This window comes from Camelus dromedarius, chromosome 10 (genome assembly GCF_036321535.1).
Source record: "Camelus dromedarius isolate mCamDro1 chromosome 10, mCamDro1.pat, whole genome shotgun sequence".
Classification (NCBI taxonomy): domain Eukaryota; kingdom Metazoa; phylum Chordata; class Mammalia; order Artiodactyla; family Camelidae; genus Camelus; species Camelus dromedarius.
In genome coordinates this window covers 8,289,515-8,309,911 of record NC_087445.1, presented here as the reverse complement: position 1 = coordinate 8,309,911, position 20,397 = coordinate 8,289,515, and the positions used below count along the sequence as shown (strand labels likewise).

General features: G+C 41.5%; 1 protein-coding gene across 1 annotated transcript in view; it reads right to left on the bottom strand.

Annotated features, from left to right (window-relative positions):
- RIGI (RNA sensor RIG-I) overlaps window positions 1-18,602 on the bottom strand; it is a 36,057-nt gene extending 17,455 nt beyond the window's left edge. The window contains exons 1-11 of the mRNA XM_010975810.3: window positions 18,432-18,602; window positions 14,666-14,800; window positions 11,671-11,852; window positions 10,589-10,736; window positions 9,482-9,604; window positions 7,702-7,803; window positions 7,139-7,292; window positions 6,306-6,564; window positions 5,490-5,652; window positions 3,765-3,884; window positions 364-521 (exon numbers count right to left, since the gene is read on the bottom strand). Of these exons, the coding sequence (XP_010974112.1) occupies window positions 364-521; window positions 3,765-3,884; window positions 5,490-5,652; window positions 6,306-6,564; window positions 7,139-7,292; window positions 7,702-7,803; window positions 9,482-9,604; window positions 10,589-10,736; window positions 11,671-11,852; window positions 14,666-14,800; window positions 18,432-18,537 (1,650 nt within the window). The 5' untranslated portion in view covers window positions 18,538-18,602. The remainder of the gene's footprint in view (window positions 1-363; window positions 522-3,764; window positions 3,885-5,489; window positions 5,653-6,305; window positions 6,565-7,138; window positions 7,293-7,701; window positions 7,804-9,481; window positions 9,605-10,588; window positions 10,737-11,670; window positions 11,853-14,665; window positions 14,801-18,431) is intronic.
- Window positions 18,603-20,397: the final 1,795 nt, after the last annotated feature.

Here is a 20,397-nt window from a genome sequence, read left to right as displayed (position 1 = left end):
ACGACACAGCAACAGGACCCACTTACTGAGCTTTAAAGATGGCGATCACTGGTCATGTATCTATAACAATGGTCATCCTATCCCAATTTTTTCCAATTATGTCAATTATGGGAATGCTGAGGCACGGCACAAAATGTCTGCCTCTGCTTCTGTCCCGTTGCCTCTAGTGCTAAGTTTCAAAGAGCGAACAAAGATGCTGAGTGGGATAACTTCTGGAGTTTGCTTCATAAGAACCTCCCAGAAAGTTCCTAAGTGAGCTCTTGGGGACAGGATGAAAAATCGATGCTCTCTCAGCTCACACAGCCCATGCAGCTCTCAGTAGGTGCTACAACTAAAGCACGCTTTCCCAAAGAAGCCACATACCCGCAAATGTGATGTGTACAGAAACAGTGCTTGACAAATCCTGCTCTCTTCATCTTTGTCTGGCATCTGAAACAACATGCACACTTTCTGAACAGCAATAATCCACTGTTCATATTTCTGTGTTCCAAACTTCCTATTTTGAATTTGAAATAAGTTTTCTGAAAAAAAAAAAAAAGAGAGAGAGAGAAGTTTTTCATTGTGCCATCTGGCCGGTCATTGAAGATTCTGAGCATGCCTCCCCTTCTAATTTTCTTCCTTACTTTCAGTCCACAGAGTATTCCTCCTGAAACAGTCTTCAGCAGTGTGTCTTTGCATAAATACCATTGTTTACTGAATACCTGCTATGTACCAAGAATTAAAGTGTCTTACATTCATAATTTCATTTCATTTTCATAAACCCATGAGGTAGATATTACATTTTACAGACCAGAAAACGGAAGCTCAGAGAAGCAAAGTCATTCTCCAAAGTCACACAGCTAGTACGTTGGGGAGCGCAGGAATTCAAACCCGGGGTGTCTGACACCCAAGCTTCACTGGCTCTCTGAGCTGCCAACCAAAGTAGCCCAGAGGCCAAACAATGGACATGAAAAACCTAACTTTGCCTTTAAAGATGAAATAGCGGCGAGTAAGACCAGAGCTCATGAGCTTCACCAGAGGAGGATATTTAAAAGCAGAAGAGACCACGCTTCACTCTGCCCTGCTGGGAGCTCACGCCAGCTCATCTCCGCAGCACCACTCATGGGCTGAGCAGAGAACAGGTGCTCAAAAGGTGCTCGTCGTGGACGCTTCTGTTTGCCAGCAGCTCCTAAGCTGAGCCTCAGTTGCTTGGTTCACAAATTGAGCATCTGCCATGGTCCAGGCTCTGCAGGGTGCTGGGGCTAAAAGGATGGAGGAAGGCACGGCCCTGCTGTCAAGCGGCTAAGTCTGTGAGTTACTCTAGGATCAGCTCTCCAGGGCTCCTGGGGAAGCGCACGGCACGTAAAACGCACAGCCAATGGCTGTGTCTCTGGGTTATGATTCCCCTCTCGCCCATTCCCTTTTAGTAAGAGGAACACAGGTGGCGACCCAAACAAGTAGCATCACGTGCTTCTCTCCCAGCCCCACCACAATCGAGGTGACTGTCAGTAAACCAGATGAATCAACAAGTATTTATGGGACTTAGGAAGGTGTGAAAATAAGCCATCTGGAAACAAGCAGTTGACAGGATTCGGCCTGGTGAAGAGGTGGAGGTGGGGGATTAGAGACGGGAGGAATGAGAAGGCGGAAATTCTCGCCTCTCCACTCTCCTGCCACCTCCCCAACCCCGACCACATCCTCGTGCTCCTGGGTAACTGCATGAGCCCCTACCTGGTCTCCTCATCTCCTGCCTTGTCCCCTCCAACCCAGTCTCTATTCAGCAGGTGGAGGAAGTCCCCAAAATTGCAGGTGAGAAACAATGCTAACCCACTATTGGCAAGCCTATAGTAGATTCTTCCAGCCAAACTCCTACCTCTGTGATCTGACCTCTGCCTGCTTCTGACTCTCATCTCTAGCTGCGCCCCTTCCTGCATTTCACAGGACTAATGGGAGTCCCCACTCTCTCCACTCTCCTGTCTCCTCTGCCTGAAACACACATATCACCACTGCTCACCTGCCCCCTCCCCTGTTGCTTCATTACTCTTACTTATCTGCCTTTGGCACTACCATTAGCCAAAACAGAAACGCCACGAGGGCAGGGGTTGTGTCTCAGGGTCCTCGCAGCATTCCCACCACCTAGCACAGTGCCCAGCACTGAATGAACGAACAAGCGAATGAACGTTCGAGGAACTGCTAATCACAGATTCAAGTAGGGAAGGAGTGGAGAGCTGGCAGGAGAAGCAGAACCAGACCAGGCGCGCAGAGCACGGGCGGGTGGGCAGGTGAGCGCTGTGCGTGCTCAGCCTGAAGGACAAGGATTCCAGCAGGACACTGACGTGATGAAACTGCTCATTTCAGGGAGGTGGGAGGGATAGGTCAGTGGTAGGGCACAGGCTTGGTGTGCACAGGGTCTAGGGTTCAATTCCCAGTGCCTCCATTAAGGGGGGGAAACCTGGTAATTTCAGGAAAACTAGCCCAGGTATGAGGGTTGGATGGAAAAGAGAGTGGAGGTGGGCATACCAGCTGTTAGAATAAGTCCAAAATCAAGCTGTGAAAGAAGAGGAAAGAGAAAAGCAAATTAAGCGTGAGAGAAGGTGACATTCCAGGAGTTATCAAGAATTCAGCGTCTCCAAAACTAAACTCACCTGTACCTGCCCAAGTTGCTCGTAGTTCTGGAACCAGCACCACCTGCTGGCATACACGCAGGCGCCAAGCCAGAAGGCCGGGGACGCTGCCCCCACTCCCTGCCCGCTCTCACTCCCACCCAAACCCAGGCAGCCCTTAAATCTGAACACCTCCTGTTTCACAAGCCTCCTGCCTTCTCCACCCACCTCCACTGCCTCCGTTTGGCCTGCTTCATTCCCTGGTGTCCCCCTCACAGGACTAATCAGGTTAAAATTGTCCACTGCTTCCCACTGCTTTTAGGATAAAATCCAAACTCCGCTTGGCCTACCAGGCCCTTCACTGTCTGTTCCCTGCCTCCTGTTTCACCTCGCTCCTTTCCGCTGCTCACATGTCAGAATTATGAAATGCTCGCAAGTCCTAAACCTCACCGTGCTCTCTCCGTCTAAGTCTGATGCCTTTTCGACCTCACTTGATTATCTGTCCGTCTTAACTTGGCTGACTTCAAGATCTGTCTCAGGCATCACCTCCTCCAGGAAGTCTTCCCTGCAGCCCAGTCCAGGCCTAAGTTCCCATGTGCTCCCATGGCGCCAGGATCACACAACTCTCCCCTGCCGCATGGAAACTATTTGCATCTGATTCTCATTATTTGACTGTGCGTTCCTTGAGGGCAAGACTGTATGTAATCTTGGCATTTGTATGATCTAGCATAGTACCTGGCACAATAAATACCTGGTGAATGAATTAATTAATTAAAAAAAGAAGAACAGAACTTGGTGACTTCATGAGAGTCTCAAAAGAAGAAAGAATCAAAGATCACCCCTAGATTTAATTCTGAGTCTTCAAGGGGATGGTGGTTTCACTCATATAAAGAAAGAAGTCAGGATGGAAAGCTAATTGGAAGGTCAAGAAAGCAATGAATTGATTTAAATAGGGTATTTTTCAGGCGTGTGTGTCCAGATACATTTACTTTGGATTTAAAAAGGAAAAAAAAAAGCAAAATAAAGGAGGACTTATAAGGTTCGTGAATAAATTAGAATCAAAACAGTCAACCTCCGGCTATGATCTTGACATTGTCTGAACTAAGGAGAATGCAGAAAGACACAAGTGAACAGAGATGGCTATTCCCAAAAGGAGAGGTTACAAAATGAGGTTATTCTCACCGAGACTTATGGCACCAAGTTCTTCAAAGATACTCTTTGCCAGACCCTCGGTCTCCAACATCAGCTGAGATATGACGCTTTTAAATCTGTTGGCAGTCGGTGATTTCACTTTCCTGAAAACTACAGCCATCAAAGGAAAGTGAGTATTTTTCAGGGAGAACATGCAGTTCAAAGCAGGCCTCTCCAAGCCTCTCTCTGCCTTTCTTACTTCCTCTGAAACCTGAGGCCCCAAGCTCACAGGCAGGTCGGCTGAATGATAAAACAAATACTCAAAACCCCTGAAGCGACTCCCTAGAGCTCAGTGCACTGCTTCTAACATCTCTCTCTTTCGAGGTCTGGGTCTAATTCAGCTTCTCACTTGGACTTTCCTGTTACTCAACACAGAGCCTCTGCTCTGATGAGCTGACATCTATCTTACTTCTGCAAATGCCACACTTGAAACCCTGTCTCTGTTCTCTGAGCTTCTCCATTCCCACCTGACTCCCGAGAGTGTTCATAATGTCCCTAACGTTCATTTTTGCATTGTGTCCATGGAAACTTATTAAACACCTACCAGGTGCCAGGTTCCGGTGTTGACAGAAAAGAACCTGCTGCGTGCCCCGGAGAGGTCTGTGTTCTCAGCAGAGAGAAAGCTACAGGGCCAAATGACCGTGCGGAGTGCTGCACTGTGGGTGTAAGGTGTCATGGTGCAAGGGAAAGACTCTAATTCTTCCAGGGGAGGGGGGCAGTGTCGTGGGATAAACAGGGGAAGAGGTAAGGAGGAGTGAGCACAGTCATGTGCAAAGGACAGGATGGAAAAGCTTAGAAAGAGAACACACGTGACCCATCCGAGGAACCCAGAGGATGGGACTTGCTTGGGTTTATGGGAGTTGGGAGAAGACGAAGCTCAGAGGGTGGGAGGGACTGGATTATAAAGAAATTTGTATGTGATATTTAAAGGTTCACATCGGGTACCTTCTCTAAACTCCTTACAGGCAGCTCCCTGACTGGTTCATGTGTGTTTGTTCTGCCTTTTACTCATTCTGTCATATACTATTCAGAGAGCGAGGATAAAGTCACATGCATCTTCTGCACCCCTCTCCCTTGCTGGGTTAGTCTAGCAGTGGTATTCAGTAAACATTTCTTAGTCAATCTTATTTAGGACGGAGGGGATAGTTCAGTGGTAGAGTGTATGCCTGGCATACATGAGGTCCTGGGTTCAGTCCCCAGTACCTCCGTTAAAATAAATAAATAAACAAACACACCTAATTGCCTACCCTCCAGAAAACAAACAAGCAAACAAACAAAAACTAAGAAAAAAATCTTATAAATAAAATCATATTCTGATCTTTTGATGAGTTCAGATTATTTTACTTCAACCAAAATTCCCGGATACATATTCAAATAATGAATCAACACTCGGTGTCCTCCTCAGGCATGGAATTCAGGGAAGGACTGAGCCATCTAGACGCTCAGATTTTCTCATCATCTCTCTCTCTCTCTCTCGTTGCCATACCTTTACATGAGCTTGATGCAAAGGAAGAGCAAATGTTTGCTTTCTACAGGACACTCCTGAGCTCCGTTGGGGAGAGAAGCTGGAAATGTGATTATTCCCCAAGTTTGAGATTAAGTATTTTCTACTAAACAGAGAAAGGGTAAAAATTCAGTGTTCATCTCAATGGCCCTGAACTAAGAAGAGCAGAGGGTGACAAAGTCCCAAAGGGCTTGTATCGGGATCCCACTTACACTTCTGGGGCTTATAGACCATTTCCTCCAGTTCCTCCAAGTTGTCTTTGACTGTTGCTACCACTGATGTGTCAAGACACGCGCATAATTGGCAGAGATACTCTGTGGCTTCAGCTGTGTTTCTGGCATCCCCGACGCCAACCGAGGCAGTCAGCCCAACGACCTGGAGGAGAATTCCAAACCGTTAGATGTCTGGGGAATAGCATGGTGTTTCCACAACCTCTCCTGCGACGCTGTCCTGCTAACATAGGTTTTTTAAACTGACTTCAGATAAAGAGCAAGGACGTTAGTTTTCTGACAGTCTCTGTGACATCAGAAATGGAAAGGTCCCTATTAGGCAAAGCGCTGAATAAATGCAGGAGTCTCTTGGCTTCTGTGCTGAACACAAAGCAGTAAGGAGCCAAGAGAGGAAACCCTTTCAAGGCAGGACCTCTCTCTCCTTTACCCTCGTGCCCCCATGATGCACAGAATAACACACTGAAAAGGAAAAGGACTAAAACCAGACGCACTTCCACTCCGATCCCAGCCGTGTCCCACTGGCTGTGTGTCCTTGAGGGCAACGACTATTTCTTTTTATATTTGTATCCCTGGTACCTGGTTCAGCACATGACACATGGAGATATCTAATACATATCTGTTAAGGGAATAAATGAATGAATGAAGCAAAATGAATCAACGAGTTGTACAATATGCATTTAGAATCTCAGAAGGATATCCCCAATTTGGCCACAAGGGTAAGTAAAGGATTTAATTTAATAATTTAAAGTAATTTAATAGGATTTAGGAGGATTAGAGCGTGTCTGACTTTGGAAATACCTGGGGCAGTGAGTCTGAAGATCCGCCAAGTTTCTGATCTAGATAATTGAACATGATCATGTTGTAAGGATGGTGTTTACTGGTGTTGTGGCATTCATCAAATATCATCAAAGTAAACACAGAGAGTGATGGAACAGTCCCATTTTTAAGACTGTTCACAAGAATCTGTGGAGTTAAAATGATGATGTCATTGTTCTCAACAATCTGTTCCACGGAGACATTGTCAGATGTTGCTCCAGAAATGCCTGCAACTTTGTACCTGGAAAGTGACAGAAGCACCCTATTACCAACCATGATGTGAATGGGGAACCACAAAGATACGAAACACTAGATCAAAACATTCATTAAGTTCCCCCTAAGTCCAAAAGAAATAGATCTGGAGAAAAGTTAAGTTCTTAGCACAAAGCCTGATGCATAGTAAGTGCTCAATAAATGTTAAGGTACGTAGAATTTCCAGCAGACTGCAGTCCATGCGGCGCATGCAGATACAGAGGGCCAAAAGTAATTCTTTCAAGCCACCAAGAAAGAAAATAGCAAAGAAAAGAAAACTATTAAATAAATTATAAAGTCATTAAAAAGTTAAATGTGCCATTTAAGTATAAAATTTCTCTCAAGTCATTACTCCTCTACAAGAGCTAATCAAAGGAGTTCTGGATTTCAGGTATATCTAATGAAAAAGATTTGAATCCATGAAGGAATTACATCTAGATTATATAAAGGCTGAATCTACCATAAATCTTTGGAATCATAGTTTTCCAAAAGCAAAACAAGCAGAAAACAGGTCAGTTGCATGAAGCTTGAGAAAAAGACATTGGACCGACTGTTTTACGTACCCAAGTCTTTCAAAATGTTGTGAGAACACAGACTTCTGCTGCTCGTACACTGGGAGCTGAACAGCGAAAAAGACAACCTTCCCCTTTTGTCCTTGTGGAAATTTTTTAAGATGATGTTCACAGATAAGAAGTGAAACAAAGGTTTTTCCACAACCTTTTAATACATAAAAAGAAAGAAAACATGTAACTAACTGACAGTATACTAAAATCTTTCTGTAGAAAGGTCATTATTTCTGGCTCCTCTAAAGCCACTGTGCTGAGTAGTCAACTGGGCGTGCAGGTGGGTTAACAACTGCAGAATTTACGCTGTGACTCAGAATCAAGCTCCCTCTCAGGCTCCCTGCACTGACAGCCAGGGCCTGCAGGAAGTGAAAGCGGGCGCATTCCCTTCCCTCCTCATGGTCCTTAAAACACCTTGAAGACCACGTTAATGGAATGGTCTTCTCAAAAGACAAATGGAACAGTGAAAAACTGAAGCTTCCCCATTTTGTCCCAGTGTTTAATAAAAGGAGAAAAAAAGGAAGCAAACAGAGAAACTACGTAAGTAATGGCAATTGGCTTACCAGTAGGAGCACATATTATTGTGTTTTTTCCTTTCTGAGCAGGTAAAGCGAGCTCTAGTTGGTAATTTCTTGGCTTCACTGGGCTGTAAATATGAGGCGCTTCTGTAATATAAAAGGAACTAAATTATCAAATAGTGACTCTTTTGAGGAATCAAGGCAATTGCCCACTAGACAAGAATTCTGACTCTAACAAGAAAGGCCTCACTGAAGGAAGTTTAGAATTCTTATCCCTAATTAACCTTTCAGCTTCTGCACTGATTCGAAGTACAGAATTCTCCCTCAACGACAAAGTACCAACAGCAAGAAGGGGAAAAGAAAACCCACAAAGATTTCTTTCTGAACAATCATGGAAGTCTAATAAGGAGACACTAAAGCAGGAGTGGCCTAATCCAGGGGGCAAGACAGACACCAGTTAGAGGAAATGCTGCACAGGACAAAACAACAAATCCGTCCAAGAGCCTTCAAAAACATCAAGCTATAAATACTGAGCTCCCAGAGTAATCTCTCACGGATGAGCAACCATGCTTTGTAATTCTCCAGTCTCTCAATAGAACCAGAAGTTTCCAAAAAATAATCAGAAGCTTTATCTTAGTAATAGATAAACATATAAATTTCAAAAAAATAATCAGAAGTTTTATCTTAGTAATGGATAAGTATATAAATGTTAAAAGCTAGAAAAGGCCTTGGACATCATCTATGGATTCCACCTACCCATTTTAAAGAAAAGGGGGATTTCTAAAAGGCTAAGTGAGTTAAGGACTTTTACATGTCAGAAAATTTTAAAGCAATTTATGTTCATTGATTTTATTCTGGAATGACAAGAAACATATATCATTTGGTTGCAGAAGTAATCTATAAATGTTCTTCTTATGGTGTTATCCCAAATCACACCTTCCTTCTAACACTACCCATTATTAAATCCTAATCTCTTCCCTGATGCCCTTTTAGAAATAACCTTTTTTTTTCAACTGAAGTATAGTTGATTTACAATGTTGTGTTAGTTTCTGGTGAAGCATAGTGATTCAGTTATACATATAAATACTCTCCTTCATTATAGGTTATTACAAGATATTGAATATAGTTCCCTGTGCCATACAGTAGAATCCTGTTGTTTATAAATTACTTTTTACTATGGCTTATTATGCAGCTTTCTGGTCTCCTCATGAAAATATGCTTCTAGAAACTTAAGGTGGGCCTTACAAGGCCACAGCTAATTTATATAATGCCTTAGTGTGAATTAGAGAAAGGCTCCCCTTTAGGAGGACACAGCCCCTCAGGGCACTGTTTGACAAAAAGCACAGGCTTGATCTCTACCCTGGCTCAACATCTCAGCCCCACACATTTGTGCAGTGCACACACTTCATCAACATACATCACAGCCCTGGGAGCCTCAGAGGAAACTGAGCAAGTGACTCACAAGGACTAGAAGTGTTTCTTTAGAAAGCAAAGCTGATTCTGGATTTCACAGACACAGAGTTTCTGGGAAGACTCTATTTGCATCTTCCATGTAGACATGCCTTTAGTGATGAAAGAAGACCAAAAAAAGATAAAAAAAAAAAAAAAAAAGAAGAAGAAGAAGAAGCTGGCAATAGCTATGCAAGGGAGAGAATGACATTTTTAATGATAGAAAAAGCGTCAATTTTAATATAATTCTCTTTTCTGTCTTAATTTTCCTTAAAACCCTTTTTATTAGGCTGTGACTTTTGGCACTGCAAAACACATCCCCACACAAAAAACCTAAAGAGCGCCATTCTGGAAAAGAACAAACAATGCTGAGTACCTGAAGAGGGATGAGAATTCTGACTAAGATTCTGGTTTTCTGGTTCTTCCTTGTAGAAAATCTGTACATCGAAAGTCTTCGTTTCATCATCCTCAAGATCTTTCATTTCAACACCTTTTGCACCTTTATGAGATCAAAAAACATCTTAGAATCTGTACATTACCTGATTATGGTCTTGAGGGCGAAAGTCTTACAAAGGGGTCATAATACTAAAGTTTTTTAAACTTCCATTTTATAACAATTAAAATAATTTTTTGAGTTTGAAATCTCAGTTTGGAGTTTGAACTCCACTGTCATTTAGGACTTTATCATTCAGAGGTTGGAACATGGACCAGCAACCTCTTTAGGGGCTTGTTAGAAATGCAGACCCATGAGCTCCTGCTGAATCAGAATCTGCATTTTGACAAGATCCCCCAAAGAAGAGAAGTACAATTTAGCAGACACCCATGTCTTCCATTCCTGACTCGACCCAAGAAATCAGACATGTATTTATACAGACAATTTCTGGAACAATTTATGATCTTAAAGAAGCCAACGAATGGCTAAGACCAGACACTGCCAGATGGCTCACCAAATCTGGCCTTTAAAATAAAGCTCTGAGATGTTAGCAGCTCCAGGAAGCCAAATGATGGCTCAGATACTGAATCACAACAGATTCTTTTTTTCAGTCCCATTCTGGTGCAGTTCCAGCTGGCTTCCAGTTAGGGGAACCAGGTAATGTCTATCATGATTCAACTCTTTAAATGGGGTGAGTCCTGGGGTTTGAATTTGCAAGCTATTTCTCTGATAATCTAAACCCAGACAATGGCCTCAGCCTCAGACTTCCCCAAATCCTTTGGGCCAGATGGGCTAATTCTGGATGACAGTGATTTGTCCTGATCCATTTTTAGGGGTTATATACAACCAAACTAATGCTGTAGGCAAATAACCACCTGCTTCCTAGAACTCAACTTCATGCTGGCCTCTTGCTAGAGTTGTAGGCATGAGTACCTGAAGGGAAAATGCCTCTGACAGTGAGTGAAGAACAGGGAGGAGTGAAGGAAGTCCTAAGTAGAACCATGAGGAAGGGCATGTTTTCAGACCCTCCCACCCTTCTGAACAGCCTACCATTCTCCACCATCCACAGTTCACTGAACTTGCTCTCTTCTTTCTCCAAAGCAAGTTTCAAAGTTTTGGGCCAGTTCTCCTTGTCTGATCTGAGAAGACATTCCACCATTTTCTCTGCACCTGCCATCAGCCCCTTGTTGGAACAAACCTAAGCAAGACAAATGCAGTTGACTGATCATTTTGAAAGTTTTCATTTTATGAGTTTTCCCTGAAGAAATATCAATTCAAGTACTACCTGACTTAAAATCAGTGAAGACTCTGGTTCAGTAGGTCTCCTTCATGACCATTTTGGCCCCATCCAACACGGTCTTTTGAGATACCTTTTCCTTCATTCTTGTCCTCTACACATGATACCACTATGTCAAACCATATGTTCTCATCTCCTCTGAGATGTTATATGTATCATCAGCAGCAATATCAGGAAAACGATTAACCCATTTGACAACCATTCAAAATATGGGTGTATTAGCATAGGGATATTTGGAAGAATATAACCAAATATTAACAAATGGTTTTTTTCAGAGTGGTGGAACTTACATGACTTTTATTATTCATCACAATAACTAAGACGTATTGAGCACTTATTATTATTTGCCAGGCATATGTAAGCACTTTACATATATTATCTCATTTAATCCTATAAAATACCATATTAATAACATACTACTATTATTTCCACTTTATACAGGACGAAACAGAGACGTAAGAGAAATTAAATAACTTGCCTAAGATCACACCACTAGCAAGCAGTTGAGCTAGGTTTGAACACTTAACTACTGGAATCTCTAGCCTTCTTTTTATTTGCTAAGCTCTTTGGTTTTATTTAAATTTGCATAAAACATTCATAAAAGTAATAAAATAGTTTTCACTGAAAATAGGGCAAACCTGAAAAAAAACTTGGGACATAAAAATTACTCAGATCACAATTAAAAGTACTCTTCTAGGTAATTATGCCTTAGATTTGAGGACTTCCATAAATTTCAGTGATCTTCCTCAGGTCTAAAACAGCACAGAAAATAGAAGATGTTCCCCATGTTCAAATTATCTCCCCCAAATTAAAAAATTTAATATTAATTAAATACCTGCATAATTTCTTCACATTCCTGACTAATTAAACATTCAGATATTTCAGGAAGGATATCTTTTGGATTAATCGTGGTTTTAAATTCTGGTCGTAAACGCCTTAAAAGTGATCTATACTCCTCCAACTTTTCGATTTTTTGGAAATCCCAACTTTCAATGGCTTCATAAAGTCCAGAATAACCTGAAAGGTAGAAAGAAAATGGGGCTTTTACAAGGCCAACTGAAAAGTACTTTGAGGTTAATATCATAGGAACCATGTTTGAATGTACAGTGAGAGAAATCAAAACATATCTATAAATCTCTGTTATTAATACTCTTTCAAAAAGAAAAGTCAATATGCATTCTAGGCACCCCACATTTTAGGTCCTCAAACAACGTTAATCATCTCCTAGGAGAAAGTACTAAGGATCAATCTGAAGTCTTACACTTGGTCTCAGCATGAAGTCTTCCTTCCAAGGTACCCCATGGACTTTACCTACAACCTCTGACTTGTCTTTCAATGAGTCAAACCATCAAGTTGTTAAGTATCTTCTCAGTGCAAAGCAGTAAAAAGGACAAAAAGAAATAAAAATTTTCACTCCTGTCCCTCAGGAGCTTACCTTCTACATTATTCCAAGAAAAGAATAGTAAGGAGAATGGGAAATTTGAGAAGGAAAAATTATTTCCAACTGTAATACTCCAAGAATGCTTGGCTCTAAGTTTCTCTTAACAGAATCACCAGACTTGTCTGACTGCAAGGCCCACACCCTTTTCATCAGGCTATAAAGAGCACGACAGCAAAATGAGCACACATTCAACTACGACTACCGATTCTTTCGTGGCTGCGTGCCCGCCTCCTCTTTCCCACCCTTACATTTTCCTGCAAAGATACAACTATCCTGTATTTGATTTATCACTCTCTTGATTTTTTTTGAATAGTTGCACGGCACATGTTCAGTTCCCTAAACAATACATATTTACTTCAAGGGTGTTTGAAACGTTTATCATTATATCCTACTAAATGCAATTCTATCTGACTTTTTAAAAAGTTTAATATTACATTTCCAAGCTTCACCTGTGTTGCTGTCTATAGCTATGTTCGCAAATTTCCATTGCAGTATAACAGACCATTGCGTGAATATTACAAAATTTACTTATCCAGTCCCCTCTTGGAGGATACTGAGGTTGCTTTCAGTTTTGTTTGTTAAGCTTGCATGCGAGCTGAACTATACAAGATGATGCCAATCATTTTTCAAAATAGTTGTAGCATTTACACTCCCTATGGTGCTACTTAAGATTTCCCAACACTAAAGATTCTCTTCAAGTCTTCACATTGTTGGACTTCTTAAGTTTTGCTATCTAGCAGTTATAAAAGGGTGGGGGAGGGATAAATTAGGAGTTTGGGATTACTGGATACATAATATATAAAATAGATAAACAACAAGGTCCTATGGCATAGCAGAGAGAACTATATTCAACACCTTCTAACAACCTATAATGAAAAAGAATGTGTATCTATCTATCTATCTATAATTCTATCTCATTGTGTTCCCAATTTACAACTTCCTAATTGCTAGTTGGGCTGAGAATCTTTTCATTTGTTTATTAACCTTTCATGCTTCCTATTCTTTGAAGTGCCTGGTGCCATCTTTTGCCTTGTAAATCTCTTCTTTCCTTTTCTAATTGATTTTAAATCCTTTTAAATATATTCTTGATATTACTTCTTTGGTGATCATATATTTTGAGAACACCCTCCCCCAGTCTGTGACTTGTTTTTCCACTTTCTTTATAGTGTTTTTTTGATAAACAGATGTCCTTAATCTTAATGTCATCAAATTTATCAATCCTTCTTTTACAGTTAATGTTTTGTCTTGTTTCATAAATACTGCTATACCCCAATGTCATAAAAATACTATTCTATATTCATTTATAAAATTGTTAAAATTTTTCCATTAAGAATTAAGTCTTCAATTCTTTAGAATAAATTGTGTATGTGTGTGAGTGTGTATGTATATGTGCATGGAAGGAGGTAAGGAATACAAATTTTTTAGTATTCACATAGTTATGAAAGTTAGGGTTTTTTGGTTTTTAACATTATCCTGTTTAAAATGGCCCACTGCGATTTGTCAAAAAGCCCTTCCTTTCTGCATGATCCTCCTTTCCCGGTGATCTCCAATATATCAGGTTTCCATAAACACAAAAGCCTAATTGAAGGCTCTCTATTCTATTTCCTTGGTCAGTTTTACGATGCCACGATCATTGTTATACCACCTCAATGCCTATGGCTTTATAATAAATTTCAATATCTAGAAAGGGAAGCCCCAACCTAATTAATTCTTCTTTAGGGGTGTATTGACTATTCTTGGGTCATAATTCTTCCAGATACATTTTAGAATCAGCTTGTCAAGCTCATGAAAAAGCACGCTGGATTTTTATTCAGAATTGTACTGAATATACAGGTCCATGTAGAGAGAGCTGACAGGCTTACGGTGTCAGGTCTTCCTCTCCACGTGCATGGGTACACATCTCCATTTAGCTGGGGCTTCTTCAATAATTTTCAACAGCCTTTTATCACTTTCTCCATGCAGACTCTATACATCTTTGATAGGTTTATTCCTAAATACATTACAACTTTCGTTACTATTATATATGGTATTTCGTTTTGGATTACATTTTCTATTTGCTTCCAGTGGGTAGAAACGTAACTAATTTTTGTAGTACTGGAAAATGTAACTACAACCAGAATTTTAAAAAGTACTGTAAAAAAATAACTATTAATCTTAAATCCAATAAACTGCCTAAACTCTCCCATTACCTGTAATATTTCTCTGTAGATTCCTTTGGATATTTCAGGGAGACAATTATAGTATCTGCCTCAGACTAGTCCTTATATTGCCTCAGATTATGAGACATGAACTAAATGTGGATTTTGAAATTAACAACATTTCACTTTTACAACGTTCTGAAACAATTAAGTAATATACTCTGATTTGTGAGTAAGAAGAATGAACTAACCTGCTTGGTTAAGGGCATCCAAAAAGGCACGGAACCAGCCTTCCTCCTGGAGCTCCAGTAAGAACTGCAGAAAAAGTGAGGCAGCCTCCATCGGGCCCTTGTTGTTTTTCTCAGCCTGAATGTGCTGCACCTCATCTACAAACAGAAGCAAGAGTGACTGTCAAACTGCAGAACCACTAAGCACTGCAAGTGTGAATGAAAAATGTTGCCAGCCAAGTCAGTAAACAAAGGACATTGCAGCCACCAAGTCACTTCAGACCCGAATGTGAGCCCTGAGGGAACTCAGGATGGAGACAAACAGGCTGCCACTGTCAAGCCCTCAACCACTGCAGCCACCGGCAGAGATGCCCCTGAGGGGCCTTAGGATGGGAAGCACAGGATATGGGCCTTAGGTAGCTGAGCTGCATATCAAAGGAATGATTTCAAGGAGCCCAGTCTCTTGCATCTTCCCATACATAGAAAAGCGCTAAATCCCTTAACTTGAGATGTCTGGTTTTCTTTAACAGTCATCTTTTGATGTTCTCACTACCTGGTCTTTGTTGCAAAAACCCCTGTATCTTGGCTCCTCTCTTACCTCTTCAGAGCAGTCCCTCAGAGCTCTCTGAGAGGCTGTCTCCCAGGCTTGAAGTCCTCAGAAAATCTGCTGAATAAAACATAACTCTCAACTTTTAGGTTGTGCATTTTTCTCAGTCGACAGAAGTAAAACCACTAAGGGTTGTCGGACTTTCTCAAATGGGTCTGGGGATTATGACAAATCATAGCAACAGAAGGAACTGCAGGAAGGCAGCAACTTCTCTGCTCAGGCCAGTCGCGCCTATTCTTCCCATCCTCTCTGGAAACTTCTAGTTTGTTGTGGAGGTCTGGGAACATGCTCTAGGGCAGTCCTTAAGAAAAGGAGTTTCTTAAAGATATTTACAAGAGTCTTCTCATAATAAAGGAGAACATGGTAGCACCAGGATAGAGGGAAGAACAAAGGCTTCTTCTAACATTTTCACAGTCTCTTGTTCAAAAGTTTGAATTAATTGCAAGAGTAAAGAATGTGAGGATAGGACCACTCATGTCATTAGTAACAATTACAGTGGACTTAGCAAGCAGAGTTAGAAATAAACATATACTTTTATGGTCCTTCTTCCAGGTTTTTGCTAGGATGTGAAAAAAATTATTAATAAACAGAAACCTCAATTCAATAGAGTCAGGAGACCAGAAGGGGGAGCTCTCATGCACTGTGACCAAAGCTGAGCCCAAGAGGAAGACAGACTCCTCTTGTTTCCTGGCAAGGACTCAGCCAATGAAAAGCCATGGACTCTTTGCTTACTAAACCATTCTCAGCCTCCTTTTCCTCTGTATAAAAGCGTCCTCCTTCTCTGGCCCTGCAGGGACTTGCATGTGGCTTGCCATGGCTGCAGACCTCAGATTGCAATTCTCTGCTGATCCCAAATAAACTCATCTTTGCTGGAGAAACATCTGGCAGTCTCTTTATTTTAGGTCAACGGATGGTAGGAAATAAGGCAGAAAAGAGAAAGCAAAGGAGCTAAAGAGAAACACAGTGAGGCCAGGTAGCAGAAAACTATCCACCAACCTGCTGGCAGTCATATGGACTTTGTACACTAACTCTATGTCTGCGGTGGTGGCCAAACCATTGTCTTCATATAACCTGACATTGGGTAATTTTCCATTTTTTTCCCACTGTCAATGGAATGTAAATTCCAAGGAAGTAAGCCAGCTGGCTGGCTGGTTAACCTCTGTATTCTCAGAGTTTAGAAGAGGACCTAGCACTTAATGATACACCCAACAAAGGTATGTTGAATGAATGAAAGAAGAAAAGAAGAAATGCCCTTCTTCTCTGCCAGGTCTCTGTCTTGATAACAATAAAATTAACTCTTTTAAAGTGTAAAATTCAATGGTTTTTAGAGCTGTAAATCCATCACCACTATCTAATTTTAATGCATTTTCATTACTGTAAAAAGAAACCTTGTACCCATTAGCTGTCACTCCCCATTTCCTCTTTGCCCCAGACAACCACTCATCTACTTGGGTCTCTGTGGATTTGCCTATTTTGGACATTTCATATGAATGGAATCATATAGTAGTATGTGGTCCTTGTGGCTGGCTTCTCTCACTTAGCATAATGTTTTCAAGGTTCATCCATGTTGTAGCATGCTTTTTATTGCTGAATTATATTCCTGTATGGATATACCACATTCTGTCTATCCATTCATCAGTTAATGGACATTTAGGCTCTTTCTACATTTTGTTTTTTACAAAGAGTAATGCCAAGAACATTCATGTACAAGTTTTTGTACACATGTATTCCTTCATGAACACATGTATTCATTTCTCTTGAGTATACACTTAGGCATGAGATTGCTGGGTCCTATGGTAAGTCTATGTTTAATACTGTAAAGAATTGCCAAACTGTTGTCCCAAGGAACTGCACCATTTTATATTTCTACCAGCAATTTATGAGGATTCCAGTTTCTATATATCCTTGTCAGCACTTCTTACTGTCTGTCTTTTTAATTTTAGCCATCTATATTAGCTTCCTGTGTCTGCACTAACAAATTGCCACAAAGTGGGTGGCTTCAAACAACAGAAACTTATTCCCTCACAGATCTGGAGGCCAGAGTCTGAAACCAAGGTGTTGGCAGGACCACACTCTCTCTGAATGCTCTAGGGGACAATACAGCCATGCCCCTTCCAGTTCCTGGTGGCTGCTGACATTCCTTGGCTTGTGGCCACATCACTCCAATCTTTGCTCTTTCTTCACATTACCTTCTCTTCTGTTTGCCTGTCTTGTGGCCACATCACTATAATCTGTGCTTCCGTCTTTACGTGAGCTTCTCCTTGTTGCTCTCTGTCTTCACATGGCTGTCTTCTTATCAGGACACTAATTGCATTTGCTTAGGAACCCAACCTACTCTAGTATGATCTCTTCTTAACTGATTACCTCTGTAAAGATCCCATTTCCAAATAAGGTCACATTCTGAGATCTGGGATTAGAGTTTCAACATATCCCTTTGAGGAAACAGAGTTCAGTCTATAACAGCAACCTCCCTTGTCACCTATCCTAGCTTCCCTGGGCACACAACCCTACACTGTTCCTTTAAGGTCGTTAATTCTGTTCCTAAACCCAGTTCTTGCTCCCAGGGTTACCTGCTGTTTGTCCTTCCCTTAGATGTGCTACCTCCCAGCCATTACTGATGTCCCACAAGGAGGTCCAGATTTGCCCATTCAGTCTAGGAAGTCTTGCTCCTCTCGTTTCCAGTTATTTGAAGTGTAAATAAGATCTGGCAGCGTTAAGTCTCAACTTACGTGGAGTTCTGACAGCACTTGGTAACTATTTGTATACTTCTGCCCTCACCCACCTCCCACCTTCAAATCCTTGTACTGTAAAGTATTTTAAAAGGAAGGTCTCCTATCTTATTTCTGAATCTCTGATGTCAGCACAAAAACAAACACACAGTAGACTTCATTATTAGTAGAAATAAAAGAAATGGACAGCGACGTGTTTCTCCAACTTTGAATCAAAATATTTATGCACCCCTAAGCAAGTCATTTCACCTTCCAGGGACTCGGTTTCCCCATCTGGACCTCCAAGGGCTTCTCAAACCCTGACGATCTCTAAAGTGCTGCGGAAATCTTGCCCAAAACCCGGCGTTCCTAGCAAGCTACCTGTATTGATCGACAGAACGGGAAAAGCAAGTGGGAATTAAGTCCTGAGTTGTTTTCTTGCCCGAAAGGGCAGGTGCCGCTGGGAACCACTCACCGTCCCTAAACCAGGGGGCCATGTAGCTCAGGATGTAGGTAGGGTCCAGGATCTTCCTGACATAGTCCCCGAAGGTGTGCAGGTTCCGCCGCTGCTCGGTCGTCATGCTGGCGGCTGGGCTCCCCGCGAGGTCCCTCGCTCGCTCGCGCTCCGCTAGCAGTGAAGCCCGGCGCGGAGCAGGGAGGGGTTTTCTAGGAACGCACCCAGCGCCGCCGAGAGGCGGAGTCACCGGGGAACCAGGACGGCAGAGGGAAAATCGAAACTGCAACTAGCTGAGTGCTGGCTCACGGCCCGGCCCCCGGCCCAGCCCCCGCGCCCGCACGTTCCAGCGCGGTTTCCTTTCCTCTCCAGCGGCTCGGTTCGCCAGCCCGCGGGCGCTCGCTGGTCCAGAGGGACGCAAGAGGACCCCTGGGGACGGCTTTTCGATGTTCATTTTAGTTATCCTTCTGTTTTGCTCTGATTTATCTTTTTGTTTAAGGTGTAGATACAATAAAATGCACAGGTTTTACGTGTACAATTCTATGAATTCTGGAAAAATGCATGCGGGTGTAACCACTTCCCCCAGGTTGTGTGGGTCCTGAGGTCAGTGTCTAACTTTGCAGGAACCTGTCACCTGTTTTCCAAAATGGCTGTCCCGCTGTGCATTCCCACCTGTAGTGTAAGAGAGCTCCAGGTGATATACATTCAGGAAATACACTTTCAGTAATTTTGTTCCCTTGTTAGGCTTGTTTGGGGTTTTTGCCAGGGTGAAACGGTGCATTACAGTCAAATATAAGTATTCCAAATGTCTTCTCCCAGCCTGTGACTAATCGTTTCATTTTCTTAAAGTTATCTCTTAATCGGAAATTTATTTTGGTGAAACCTATATTTATCAGTTTTTAAATTTTGTTTACTGCTTTTAAATAAATCTTTGCCTCCTCCAAGGTCACAAAGATATTGTTTTCTTTTTAGAGTCTCTGTGTTTTTAGCTTTTACGTTTTGGTTATGATCATCTCAAAAATGAACGTTGCCTACTGCCTGTAATGTACAGTATAGCTCATCCTCAAGACCTCTGACCTTTAAAGGTATAACACTTTCCCATTCATATAAAGATAAAAGGTTACAGGACAGAGAATAACATTTGCCTTGTTGGAGGTTTATAGGAGCATTGTGACCAGACCTACATGGACAGCTGCAAGAACAAAGAATTCCAGAGAGAACAAGTTTGCAACAACCAGCCACACCCCCTCTCCTTTTCGTATAAAAGAAGCCTGAATGCTGACTCAGGCAAGATAGTTTTTTGGAACACTAGTTCACCACCTTCTTGGTTTGCTAGCTTTCCAAACAAAGCTGCTATTCCTTGTCCCAACAACTCATCTCTCGATGTATTGGCCTGTCATGTTATTAGCAGTACAAGCTTAGACTCTGTAAAAAGTTGGCTGTTGGTTTTTCTTCGATGTCCTTTATCAGATTAATGTTTTCTTGTATTCCTAGTTTGCTCAGAGTTTGGTTTTGTTTTTGTTTTTGTTTTTGTTTAATCATGAATAGCTGTTGAACTTTTCAAATTTTTTTTTCTGTATCTATTGAGCTGGTCATATATTCTGTTAATATACTGAATTTCATTGATTGATTTTTGAATATTAAACCAACCTAGAATTCTTGGGATAAATCCTATCTGGTCTTGTTAGCACCTTTTTAAAAATATATTTCTGGATTCAATTTGCTAATATTTTTCTATCTATGTTCATAAGGGATATTGGTCTGTAATGTCCTTTTCTTGTAATGTCAGAGTTATGCTAGCCTCATAAAAACAAAAGTTTGTGTATAATTGGCATCATTTCTTCTTTAAATATTAACAGAAGCCACCAATAAAACCATTTGGGGGGGTGGGAAAGGATAGACTGGGATTTCAAAATGTAGAATAGATCAACAAGATTATACTGTATAGCACAGGGAAATATATACAAGATCTTATGGTAGCTCATAG